Source organism: Schistocerca piceifrons, chromosome 11 (genome assembly GCF_021461385.2).
Source record: "Schistocerca piceifrons isolate TAMUIC-IGC-003096 chromosome 11, iqSchPice1.1, whole genome shotgun sequence".
Classification (NCBI taxonomy): domain Eukaryota; kingdom Metazoa; phylum Arthropoda; class Insecta; order Orthoptera; family Acrididae; genus Schistocerca; species Schistocerca piceifrons.
Genome location: NC_060148.1, coordinates 57,597,539 through 57,612,127, shown reverse-complemented (window position 1 = coordinate 57,612,127; position 14,589 = coordinate 57,597,539). Strand labels below are relative to the sequence as shown.

Genomic DNA, 14,589 nt, shown 5'->3' with positions numbered 1-14,589 from the left:
GGAGGGCAGCATGGAGGGTAAAAATCGTAGAGGGAGACCAAGAGATGAATACACTAAGCAGATTAAGAAGGATGTAGGTTGCAGTAGGTACTGGGAGATGAAGCTCGCACAGGATAGAGTAGCATGGAGAGTTGCATCAAACCAGCCTCTGGACTGAAGGCCACAATAACAACATTTAAAAACACTGACAAGGCATATACAGAGTTGCTGCAAAACATTACGATCACCTGTTTAATAGCATATTCAACTACTTTTGGATTGCAATACAACAGTGGTTTTGCCCAGTAAAGATCTGTAAAGTCGTCGGTAGGTTTCACAGAGGTATGTGGCACCACAGGTCAACACACAGGTCATGCATTTTCTGTAAATTATGGGCACAGCATCCAAAATGGGTTCCATCAGGTTAAAATCAGGCAAATTTGGTGGCCAAGGCATCAACATAAGTTCATTACTCTGCTTCTTAAACTACTTTATCACAACTCTGTGTCTTGTGACATGAAGAGTTGTCCTGCTGGAAGATACAACCACTGTTAGAGAAGACTCAGTGTGAGAGGATACAGGTTGTCCACTATGATGTTCACATAGTCTGGAGCAGTCACAGTGCCTTTGAGGGCTGCCAAGAGTACTATAGAAGACCAAGTGAATGTCACCCATAACTTAGTACTGGCCCGCAGCCCACAGCTGTGGCACAGCACCTTTTTCGAGCAGCCGTTCACTGGGATGATAATATCCCGACACGATCGTCAACCTGGTGTAACAAGAAATACAATTCGTCAGACTACAGTTTTCCATTGGTACCCACTCAAATTTCAATTATTCTATGTCCTTTTAATTCTAATTTATCATATTTAGTCAGAGTGTTGTGTGCTGCAGACCAAACGTTCATAATGACACTGACAGTGTGCTCTGAAATGCTTGTGACTGCTCCATTTTACTGCTCATCAGACCTGTCACAAATTGCTGCCTATCCTACTTTACAGAGCAGTCAAGCCACTGACACCTACATTCTGGGATGAGGTACGGAAATCCTACAACTTGTCACTTATTCACAGTTTCATTGTCCTTCCACCATTTTCCAAAGATGCTCGCAACAGTAGCTTGCAAACTGCTGGCCAGATTTGCAATTTCCATGATGCTCCACGGGCCATTAAAAAGTCACTTACGTCACCAGATTTCCCCTTTCTGAGGCCCATATCACCACTAGACTGATTCCCCATTTCTCTCTGTTCTACTTATATATGAGGGCAAATCAAATATAAATATGATTTTTGTTCTGGAGCATTTAAGATTGGTAGGACTGGGGCCATATTTCTAATATGCTTGGGAGGTGGCAGGCAGGGGTGTAGGTTGGCATTAGGAGTGGGGGCCACTGGCAATTTCACACTCACAACCAGTTTGTCAATAGTGTTCATGATGTTTGAGCACCAAGCGCACCATTCTGTTGTGCAGCACATAATTTTAAATTTTGCACTCGAGAATGAGTTTGAGTGATGGAAATTTTTCAGAGATTCTCTCCACAGTTTGTCGCGTTTGCCTGGCAAACACAGTCTGAGGAAGGAAAAAAAAAAAAAAAGTGAAATCAGGAACACGATCGCCGTCATCAGATCAACATTTTGGACTACAACATTCACGCTTTTTTAAGACATTCTGGAAGAAGATCAATTGGCGAGCATATTTGAAACTGCAGGACGTGTCAGGCAATTAGGAAGCTATCAAGCAATCATCGCAAATGACCTTCAGTTCTGTTAAGTGTGTGTCAAGATAGGTCTTTGTCTTCTAACTGCAGATCAGAAGCCGAGATGTTTGGAAGTCTGTCAGAAGCTTACAGTAAGATCTGCGACAAAGGGCTGAATTTTTGAGTGGAATTGTCAGCTGCAATGAAGTGTGGCTCCATCACTGCATTCCCAAGTTAAAAGAAGCTAGTCTACAGTGGCGGAGGAAAGGCGAGAACCCTAGTGAAAGCCAAGAACCGACTGTCAACTGCCAAGGTCCTTTCAACCATTTTCTTTGGCCAACAAGGCATTTTTCTCACAGATTTTTTTGCGCGAGCAACACACAATCGACACTGCTTACTACTGCGAGCTGTCAAACAAGGTGAGGGCTGCGAATTGCCGAGAACGACGAGACTGACCAAATTGAGAGGTCAACCTCCTCCATAACCGTGTTGGGTCCTGTATTGAAGCTCCAACAGTCCCAAAACTTGAAGAATTGCACTAGATTCAATTTTATCATTCTCCCTAGACTTCAGACATATCACCCTGTGATTTTCTTTTATTTGGCTAACTTAAAGGAACTCTAAGAGGGCAATGATTTGAAGGTGAAGAGAGTGGAGAGATCTGTACTCAATCTGTTCCTGAGGCAACCAGCTTAACTATGGCGCTGGTATAAGAAAAAAAAACTTCCTTCTCACTGGGAAAATTGTATTTCAAAAGGAGAAAACTAAGTAGAAAAATTAATTATATTTGTTTTGAATTAAAAACAGTCTTGGCTGCAATGTATACTTTTTATAAACAACATGTTTCAACTTTGTGGGGCATCTCTAGTTTATCTATAGGGATAGTAAAGTAAGCAAATATTAGGGTACAGTCCTAGCATGGATGATTCTAAATGTAAATATGTAATCGTTACTAACCTTAAAATTATCCTTCTACAGCTTTTTAAAAACCATGAAAAAATTGTGTCAGGACTTCCTGTTTTAAGAATTTTTTCATCCCTGGTTACTGGGATGACACCCATATTTGTTGGTTATTTTACAGTTTTATTTAGTTGTAGTTGGTGTTACTATTTTATACATTTGGAATAATTTTAAGCTTTCTTCATGTGTAACAACATTCTGATTAATTGTAACCACTTAATTTTATTATACTCATTCAATCAGTTTTAGGTGTTTTTAGTGAACATTAAATATGCTTTGAATGCTGTATAGGTGTGTCCTCTGCAGTCGCTGTATGCCTGCCTCATTCCATAGCGCATCAGTGTCAGCAGCTGACACTCCTGCCTTGGTGAAGTTGCAGCAGTACCTCTGTGTATTAGGTTTAAACGATTATACTTCTTTGCAAGTGTAGTCCTAACATTGCACCATTCTTGTCTACTGGTAAAACTTTATTAAGGTATGTTTTATTCATTTTGATTATTTATTTAACATTCTATCTCACAGTTACCCAATATTACATTAGTTGTTTTTCTCATCTGATTCCATGCATGCTTCAATCTAGCACAGAGCCGTTTTATGGTTTTTAAAATGTTGTGGAAAGAAAATTTTAAGTTTAGTACAAATTCCTTACTCACTTTCAGAACTGAGCATGCTAGGACCATTCCCTAATTTTTGCTAGTTTTGTTATCCCTATAGACCCAATTTGAAGATGCCTCACAAAGGCAAAATAAGTTGTTAATAAAAGAACAAATTGCAACCAACACCAATTTAATTCAAATATTCTGCATATTGTTGCTGTAGCAGATGACGTAATGGAATGGGAGATGTATTTGCCTTTTATTTTTTCAATAAATAATTATTTTAAGTAAAATCCCATTTGTGTGATTCGCCCTCACACTTCCATGCCAGCAATACCATCACGTGGCTTTAAATTGCAAGGCCAACAGTCAATGTTTTGGCTAATAGTACAAATTGTGGATACATGTTTAAACACAGAGTACAATTTGATAGCCACATACAAAGTGACAGCGGCAACTAATGAACAAGATGCATCTTCAACATAGTTGCCTCTAAACCCTAAACAAGAATATCTGTGCAAATGAACATCAAAAAAGAACTACAGTAAATGAGCATATAAGCAAAAGACACACCAAACTGGAAATCTTCAGAACAACTACATTGTGATTGATAAGGGAATAAGCTCAGTGGTAGGAGACACCCACGAGCCACTCGCAGATCTTTCTCGAGTGCCACATGCTCGTTGTACAGCCTATTTTGCATATACAAGCACAGAGCCTCATTGGGCATGCCTGCCTGCATATCGCCAACACTGTCTCCCCACCTACTGACCACAAAGTTATTCTATTAAGCGCAATTTGGGACTTTCTGACAGGAGAAATGGCCAATTGGTGCCAAGTGCTCAGATGTACACAATGCTATACAAAGTGAACTGATGAAAAATATTTGCCTTAATTAAAAAAAAAAATAAAAATAAACGAGATCAAGCTGTTATTACGGCAGTAGCAAGCTTACTGTAATCCTTAGATGGCCTACAAATAAAATAATTAAATAACACACATTGTAGTACTAAATTCTACATTTATTGAGTTAATATTTATTTTGTACAACATTACTGGCCAGGAGACCCCATTTGCACTAGTTTGGCTACCTAGTCAAGTCTTTTCACTTAACGCCACTTTGGCGATTTGCGAAGTAACATTGTTAAACTGTTCGCTTTGATCCTGTGCCCATTACACATGTTGTACAAATGGAGATGATATTTTAATTACTGACGACGCCTTTTGGCATAATTGTTTCATTATTCTCCAGTGCATGATGTAATTTTAGAAGTTTACTTCTGATGAAGGTATATTTATATGTACCGAAAGCTTGGTCAAGAATTTTAATAAAAAAATTCTATCCTGCAACTGTTTTTGGCTGCCATCCTTTATTGTGAAGAATTTTAACAGTTGCTGCTGCAGCCATGTTTAAAATCTTGAAAGACTTCACTCTGCCAGTGATTTGTGTCTGACCAGATGCCACTAATAATAATAATAATAATAATGTGGACACCCTACAGAAGTGGAGTAGCAATTATAGAGTTACTGTCTAGTTAACTGTCAGTTACTTCACTTATTCTTGTGAAGCTAATAATGAAATTACTGGTGTACTGCAGCAATTTTCATGAGCTATTTACACTGAAGAGCCAAACAAACTGGTACATCTGCCTAATATTGTGTGAGGCCCCCGCGGGCACACGACGTGGAATGGACTCGACTAATGTTGGAAGTAGTGCTGGAGGGGACTGACATCGTGATTCCTGCACGGCTGTCCATAAATCTATAAGAGTATGAGGGGATGGAGGTCTCATCTGAACAGCACATTGCAAGGCATCCCAGATATGCTTAATAATGTTCATGTCTAGGGAGTCTGGTGGCCAGAGGTGGTGTTTAAACTCAGAAGAGTGTTCCTGGAGCCACTCTGTAGCAATTCTGGACGTGTGGGGAATCGCACTATCCTGCTGGAATTGCCCAAGTCTCTCGAAATGCACACTGGGCACGAATGGATGCAGGTAATAAGACAGGGTGCTTATGTATGTGTCACCTGTCAGAGTCTTATCTAGACGTATCAGGGGTCCCGTATCATTCCAACTGCACACGCCCCACACCATTACAGATCCACCACCAGCTTGAACAGTCCCCTGCTGACATGCAGGGTCCATGGATTCATGAGGCTGTCTCCATACCTGTATACGTCCATCCCCTTGATACAATTTGAACTGAGACTCGTCCAACAAGGCAACATGTTTCCAGTCATCAACAATCCAATGTTGGTGTTCAGGGGCCAGGGCGAGGTGTAAAACTTGGGCCGTGCAGTCGTCAAGGGTACACAAGTAGGCCTGCGGCTCCTAAAGCCCATATCGATGAGGTTTTGTTGACTGGTTCACATGCTGACACTTGTCGATGGCCCAGCACTGAAATCTGCACCAATTTGTGGAAGGGTTGTACTTGAACGATTCTCTTCAGTCATCATTGGTCCCATTCTTGGTGGATTTTTCCTGGCCACAGCAATGTCAGAGATTTGATGTTTTCCACAATACCTAATATTCACGGTACACTTGTGAAATTGTCGTACTGGAAAATCCCCACTTCATCGCTACCTCAGAAATGATGCATCTCATCGCTCATGTGCTGATTATAACACCACATTCAAACTCACTTAACTCTTGATAACCTGCCATCATAACAGCAGTAATCGATTCCACAACAGCGCTAAACACTTGTTGTCTTGCATAGATGTTGCAGACGGCTGCACTGTATTCTGTCTGTTTACATATCCCTGTATTTGAATACACATGCATATACCCATTTCTTTGGCACTTCAGTGTAAGTATGTGTTTTGTAAATGTCTCAATTTTACTATCACAGGTGCACGGTACAAAGTATGTGTGTAGCATGTGGACTAAGCGAGGAAGATATTGTGCTTACATTCATTTCACCAGCTGTAATCTTCATCACATTGCGTCATGCATTATTGCTGATATTTGAAAAAAAAAAAAAAAAAATTAATGTTAATTTATGTAATCAATAATACGTCTTGGGAAATAGATAGATTGATGTTAGATAAAGTGGGAATTAGTGAAGATCGGTGGCAGGAAGAACAGACCTTCTGGTCAGGTGAATACAGGGTTATAAATACAAAGTTAAATAAGGGTAATGCACAAGTGTGTTTAATAATGAATAAACATAGGAATGCAGTTACGGTACTACGAAATGCACAGTAAACGCATTATTGTGACCAAGATAGACACGAAGCTCACACCCAACACAGTAGTACAAGTTTATATGCCGACTATCTCTGCAGATTATGAAGAGATTGTCGAAAGTGTGAGACAAAATAAATTATTCAGACAGTTAAGAATGACAAAAATTTAATTTTGATGGGTAGGAAAAGGAAGAGTCGGAAAAATAGGTGAATTGGACTGGGGGAGAGGAATAAAGAAGCAGTTGCCTGGTAGAATTTTGTGCTGAGCATAATTTAATTGTTAGAACTTGGTTGAAGACTCACGAAGGTTGAATATCTGTAAGAGATCTGGAGACACCAGAAAGCTTCAGACTGATTATATAATGGTAAGACAGGGATTTCAGAACCAAATTTTAAACAGCAGGACATTTCCAAGGGCAGATGCTGAATGACCACAATTGACTGGTTACGAAATGAAGAGTAAACCTGCAGAAATTGCAAAAAAGGTTAGAAATTAAAGAGATCGGAGCTGCATAAGTTGAACAAACCAGAGATTGTTAAGTTTCAGAGGGGCATTTGGTAACAATTGACAAGAATAGGAGAAAGGAATACAGTAGAAGAAGAAGAAGAATGGGTAGCTTTAAAAGATGAAATAGTGAAGGCAGCAGAGGATCAAATAGGTAAAAAGACAAGGGTCCAGGCCTAATACAAATCCCTCGAAAACACAGGAGATACTGAATATAATTGATGAAAGGATAAAATATAAAAATGCAGCAAATGAAGCAGGCAAAAGGAAATATAACATATAAATAATGATATTGGCAGGAAGTGTAAAATGGCTAGTATGGAATGGCTCGAGGACAAGTATTTAAAAGCATATTTCACTAGGGGACAGATATGTCAACAAGAGAGAAATGTATCCTCTGTGGCACTACTGAAGCTGACATTCATACAAACTATAAATGAGAAGAATAAACAAACACTAAAATTAGCTCTGCAAAGTTCTCACTACACTATAGATGCATAATCTGCAAGCTATTGAAACAAAAACAAATCACGCTACTGACAACAGATTTATCACCAGTTTTTTCCACAAGGAAGTCTCTCACATAAAAACCAACATATGAAATAAATATGCAAGCTCTTAGAAAATGTAGACACACACTAGTCAATCATATGAAAAGACATAATATTGACGTCTTCATAGGAGTTATTGAGAAAAGCACTAAACTAAACATTGTGCACTAACACAAAGCACTTCTGCTGCTGCTGCTTGCTGCTCCCTCCTGCTCGGCTGGACCTATAAATTAACACGAAGTTTCATACTGAGGTGATAATTCATAGCATATGTATGTAATGCACCATCAAACTATTCAGAAAAAATATAGCAAGCAAACACCCTCCACAAAAATCTGAAAGCTCAGCAAATTTCATGTGCACCAACTCTTCAGTAAATGCTACATGGCAATGACCGTCTTTACACAATAAAGTGTGAAAATAGCAAGAACGCAGAGCTACTCGAGGTTCTCCATACCTTGCAAATAATTTTTACATTTTACAAGTAATGTGTACAAAGATGCCAAAGAAACAAACACTAACATTTTCTGATATTAACAACTTTCATAACTGGGAAAATTCAGTTCCGGGTCAAGATTGTATTTGTACTCCAAGCTTCCCTCCTTGCATTGGACAGATGACCTAGTCATATGCTAACGTACTGAAAATAACTTTTCTTTACACTGGTCCCACCCATCCCCTAGCAAATCTCTCTGTTGCAGCAGAGTCAAAATCACGAAGGATCTGCAAGGGAAATAACTAACAACTGCTTTACTCGAATTTCACACAAATGCAATTTGTCCCTCACGGGGAGACTAATATCTAACTGCTATTTAAAATTATGCCCTTCTAGAGCAAATGTAGTCATTGATCTCCAGTTCCTCTACCCAGAAAACAGCAGTGTGGCATTTAATAAAAACCTAATGTAGAAAAGATAAAATGTTGCATATTTAGCTGCAATTCAACTCTGTAGAGAACAGAAGGGACCCTCTAAATTGAAAAAGAGACTTACGGTTCTGCAAGCAGGATCGGCAGGGCAGCCTCTTGTATTCTGGAAGGAGCATTGAAGCCCATTGCATACACACCCTTCAGAAGGTTTGGCTTGCTGCAACAAACGCAAAATTTAGCAATACCCATCACAGACAATGACAACAGAAGTCTACTTCATACAAACAACAATAAAATTACATGCAGAAATATGGGTTATGACATGTCTCAAATGCAAAGTTATGAAATGGCTGAAAAAGAAAATATGCTAAAGGATGATAAAGGGGGACACTTAACAAAACTGGCTAAATGACCTGTGCTAAAATACTGGGTGCATCATAAGTCAGTTAACCACTGGGCATTTCTGTCCATTGTCAAATGGTTCAAATGGCTCTGAGCACTATGGGACTTAACTTCTGAGGTTATCAGTCCCCTAGACTTGCAACTACTTAAAGCTAACTAACCTAAGGACATCACACACATCCATGCCCGAGGCAGGATTTAAACCTGTGACCGTAGCGGTTGTGCGGTTCCAGACTGGAGCGCCTAGAACCGCTCGGCCACTCCGGCCGGCTATCCATTGTCAAATTTTAGCTAATTAATATCACACATATTGAAAAATCTTGAAATCTGTGTGCAGTAAGATTTATTTAAAGAGGCTGGTTTGTTATTAACAAGTGACAATCTGACCCTTGACGGCCTTTGAGGGTTCAATACAAATGTAAAATCTGTACATTATAAACTGAAGATTATCTATAGAACAGTGTGTGTGTGTGCTTTACAGATGTGGTGGAAATTTGGATGAAGTTATGAAGATGTAAGATGGTAAGATGATCTCTCACTAAAAAGTGAATCTTGCTGCTTACAAGACTCTGCAGCAAGTGGCGAAGGATGGCATTTGCGTGCCCCTGAGTGACAACAGGTCGCCTTTTCACACAAATCACATTTTATGCTCCTTCCAGCACACAGCCATTAGCGTGTACAGCCCTGCAACAATGTCTCAAGGGTCCAGGCCAGAGGACGGAGACTAAAGGGTGTGGGTAATCTTTTCATGGCATTCCCTGCATGATGTCATCATTCTGGAATGCACAATGGATCGACACAAGAATGCCTGTACTCTTGGGGACTATGTCGTACATTCAGTTTGTTTTCCTCGGCACAGCAGACAATGTAACACGTCAACCAGCTTAGAGTGCACGCGCATGGTTCGAAGAGCACCAGGACGATTTTATTATACTCCCCTGGGCACCAAACTCACAGATATAAACCCCGTTGAGAATAAGTGGACCCACGTCAATCGGGCTGTTTGCGCCCTATATTCTCAAAGGAGAAACCTAGTGCAGCTGGTCACGGCAATGAAGTTGGCATAGCTCCACATCCCTGATGGTAACTTCCATAAACTCACTGACACACTTCCTGCACTGCAGAAGGCGGTTTTCAGGCTTTTGGCAGGTGGTCACATTAAGGTGATTGGACCGTGTCTTTTGCTAGCCCCTTCTAGCGTGGCATGTCACTTGACCGTTAAGCAATGAAATGCATTATAATAACTCATCATCACAATACTCTGTTATCAACAAAGTGGTTCTCCGATTCACTTGTGACCTGTTTACAGTAACGAGTGAAATAGCAAAAGGGCTTAGTACTATGGTGTGTGTACATGTAATAACACTTGACACAAAACCAAGCACACAGTTGATCATTTATATTAAAAAATTCTTTGAACACCAGCAAATTGATATCTGACTGTAAACAGTAGGACATGGACATGGTAATGTCAATAAAGGAAGCATCCATTTCAAATGAAAATGCAGAAGCCATCTGCTTCATAGTTCTCCAAAAGAATCTAGACTTCAGATATTTTAAGAATATTTTACCTGTGTATTTCCTAAATCTGCAGCCGCATACATGGTCTACACTGTGAACCACTGAAGTGTGTGGCAGAAGGTACTTAGCATGGCACCCCATTCATTCTAATCCATACTACTATATACAGACAAGCTGATGTTTAATGTTGTTACCAAAAATCTCGAAAAGTTCTTTGCCGATTAACTTCAAATTTTTACACAATACTCCAATAAATGTTTGGATGGACACAGGCTGCATATCTTTATGAAACAAAGGTTTTCTTTTAAAGCCGACTGCCACGCTATATTTTCTTTATTGCAGTCTGGTTTAACCATGAAAGAAGAGAATTTAAACCATTGCAAAAACTGTTTCTCTCATATTTCCTCTTTCTCCTTATAAATAATTTTAAACAATTATATACACAGATATGAGCTGTTTTGTTTTTCCTCATAGTCGTTTCTAACAGAAAACAAAGTTGTATTTACTGCTTACGGGTTTATGATTAGAATACCACTAGAATCTAAATTTTCTGAAACTTTGTAATGCTACCCTTCACAGACAAAGTAAACAAAAAAGCTGTCACTGAAGCTACTACCCTTACAGATCCAGGATCAGGATAGCTCTCTTATCCTGTATACCAATAACATTCATCGATTTACCCATTTACTTCAATCCTCAGTTGCCAATCAGGTTTCATCCGGAATAACAAAGCTTTACATCTGTTTAAGACTCTCCGTCCCAGATAACTCGTTATGTCCTCCCTGCCGTACCTCCTCAATCCAGTCTCAAATTATGTCCGATACTTCAAATGGTCGTATTTTGTTAATAAATGTTGGTATAGTTCCAGTTTTACAATAAATCAGTCTCTTTCAAGATGTAAAATAAAACTCATGCTAACACTGACTTGCGATATTTGCAAAGTAAATCTGTCCTGTTGATGTGATTGCATTGCACTGCACAGAAATCAAGCATTCTCATACATTTATTACATGCTGCACGGGTCAAACAGAACAACCGTGGAAATAAAAATTAAGTAATGACCCGGAAACCACTCACTTTTTTTGTTTTGGGTTTTGGGTATTTTCACATCTACCTTCTGCAGTGGTGCGTTTCTTACCACATCCTAATGCATTTTATATGTACCGAAATATTCGTTACTGTCTACCACTACTAGTCACTGCTTCTTCATCTTCATAAAAACTGCAGCCCTTTTCTTAACCTTTCTGCAAGCACCTGTGATTTCATGCACTGGAAATGTAAAGTAGCATATAAAATTTTGGAACAGCTGCAGCGATTGCACGCTTAATACGACATCTGCCGCACATACAGTAATGTTTACTGTCGTGTCAGGCCACACCACAGCGTCAGGTGCAAGCTCAGTTGTGCAGACTTGTTTGAAGCTTTGCATTGTCACGGAGAATGAGAAGTTCGATTGCATTTTTGTGGCGACAAATATGCCGAATTCGTTTCTTCAGCTTCCCGAGGGTCTTCTGTTTGGTGGCAAGCAATCCAGCGGGCAAACACCTTCGAATACTCCAACTGCCAGCGGCAGCCTCTTGGCAGCCAATGTGTTAAACATTAAGTTAACAGTGACAGCTGCATTTGCATAGTGTTAATATTTAGTACTCCACTGTAAAGTCGGAAATGTGATGGCAGTGTTCACGTGTCACACTCTTACTCCTCTGAGTCGCACTGCCACTCATTCCTCTGCCCTAGTACCTGTCTGCACTGCCAACTTCAGCTCAGCCAAGCGCTCTCGAGACAACTTGGGGGACATCGTATCTACGTCTACATCTATACTCCACAAGCCACCAGACGGTGTGTGGCGGAGGGTACTTTGAGTAGCTGCTCCTCACTTTACTGCCCCGAGACAAGTCTGCTCCACATCCCTGTCCGAACCTTCCACAACCCCACTGACACTCTTTCTCCACATTTCAGTTGTCCACAGAGCAAACGATGGATATTCAGGCTTCTGACGGGTGGTTACATTAAAGTGACTGAATAATCTATTAACATGCCAATTGTCTGCAGCCACAGGCAGTGTGTTGTTGTACAGTGGCAGTTGCAGTACTGTTTAATACTGACAGAACTTTCCTAAATACAATATTAATAGTCTAAGGAGATGAAAGAGAACCGGTATAGGAAATCGAGGAGAAATGTACTAAAGGCTATTAAAGTTAGTGGATGAGAAACAAAAACATTGAGGATCGCCAATGACCTTTTAATTCTATTGGAAGCAGCAAAGGACTTTGGAGAGTGGCTGAATGGAACAGATAGGATTGAAAAGAGATTATAAAATTAACATCAGCAAAGTACAGTCATGGTAATGGAATACAGTCAAATTAAATCATGCAATGTTGAGTAAATTACAGTAGTCATTCAATAAGTAATGCAACTTTTTTTTTCTGAGATCAGATTGGTTTTATACTGGATTCTAATACACCAAATTATTCCCCGCTCTTTAGGCAAGAAAACCCTCATTTTCAATATAATCTCCATTCAATACAATGGCCTTAAGTCACTTTACTGGAAAGAGTGTATGCCCACACGGTATCACTCTACTGGTCGACATCGGAGCCAGCATTTTGTTGCATCAATAACCTCTCCATCGTCCACGTACTGCTTTCCACGGAGTGCCATCCTTCATCGGTCCAAACAGGTGGAAGTCAGAAGATGGGAGATCCGGGCTGTAGGATGGATGAGGAAGAACAGTCTAATGAAGTTTTGTGAGCTCCTCTTAGTTGCGCAGGGTCGTGTGAGCCCTCGTTTTGTCTACGTAGGAGGAGAAGAACGTTTGCGTTATTGTGATGACAGGCACAGTGAAGTCATTTCTTCAATTTCCTGAGGATCTTCTGTTAGAGGTAGGTGCCCACTGGGTTACTCGCTGCCTGACTAACACAACTAGTGGATAAGTGTGTCAGCACTACCAACAGAGGCATTCAGTTGTGCAGCAAGATGTTCGATTGTGATCTGTTGATCATCTCAAAAGAGTGTCTCCATGTTCCAACATAGGAAGAGTCACAGCTGTGTGTCTTCTGCGAGATCTGACAGGTTTACACAACCTTGTTGAGATGATGACAGACACCTTGCCCAACAACTCACCGTGCTTTTGTTCACCACCAAGTGTCCGTAAGACATTAGTCAAGTGCCTACGAATATATGCAGTGTTCCGATTTTCCACCATAAGAAAGCCATTTTGAAGGCTACGCATAGTGCCGCCAGCTATCTGAGCTTCGTGAAACTATAGGGGCTGACACGGGAATATTGCACCATGTTCCATAGCAAATTCTGCATTTTTTCAACAGATATTGGCCAAGAAAAATAAATGTGTTGCATTACTTATTGAATGCCCCTGGTACATTAGGAAAAAAGATACACTGGAAGTAGACGGATTTAATGCAGATTGGCAAGAGCAACAAAAGCATTTCCGAAAAAGTGTAATTTCTCAACATCTAATGTCAATTTTTAAGTATTAGGAAGTCTTTTCTGAAGGTATCTGTCTGTAATATCACCTTACGCAGAAGTGAAATGTGTGGGATAAACAGTTCATACAATACGAGAACAGAAGCTTGTGAAATGTGCTGTTCCAGCCTATTAGACGGTCAGACTGAATAATACCGTAACTGAAAAGGTACTGAACTGAATACTGGAGAAAAAAGTGTTATGACAGAACTTGACTAATGAAGTGACCTGTTGGTAGGACACACCCTGATGCATTGAGGAAATTAAGAAATTGATAATGTGGTAATAGAAGGAGGCATGCAGGGAAGGGGTAAAAAATGTAGAGGGATATCAAAACAGTCAGGAGGTCCAAGTGGACATACCTTGCAGTAGTTATGCAGAGAAGCCGCACAAGCACAAACTGAGGAAAAATGAGTGACAAATTCTGTTACTTTTTCTAAATTAACTATCTTCACATTTGCCTGGTCCAATATAGGAAAATGTAAATCTGCACACCCGAACGGGATTTAAACCACCACCACCCAGTATGCGAGTCCAGCATCTCGCTGCTGCACCACCTCACTCTGTATTTGAAAAGGAAACTGAGCTGTGTCCAAAATGTTTGTAGCAACCCATAGCTTCAAGGAAAGTGGACATACATTATCTGTTCAGAAGTATCTGGACACCCCTATGTAACGTGGAATTCACCACCGTCAGTATGAAAGGAGGCAGTAGAGAAGCAATAACAGCTGAAATTGACACTCGGTAGAGCTCAGCGGCTTCGAAAGTGGACTAGTCACTGGACGTCACCCGAGCAAGAAATACACCAGGGAAATATCAACTATTCTAAAGCGCCCAAGTCA

General features: G+C 40.2%; 1 protein-coding gene across 1 annotated transcript in view; it reads right to left on the bottom strand.

Annotated features, from left to right (window-relative positions):
• LOC124719991 (DEAD-box helicase Dbp80-like) overlaps positions 1 to 14,589 on the bottom strand; it is a 149,325-nt gene that overhangs the window by 92,753 nt on the left and 41,983 nt on the right. The window contains exon 3 of the mRNA XM_047245218.1: positions 8,466 to 8,558. Within this exon, the coding sequence (XP_047101174.1) occupies positions 8,466 to 8,558 (93 nt within the window). The remainder of the gene's footprint in view (positions 1 to 8,465; positions 8,559 to 14,589) is intronic.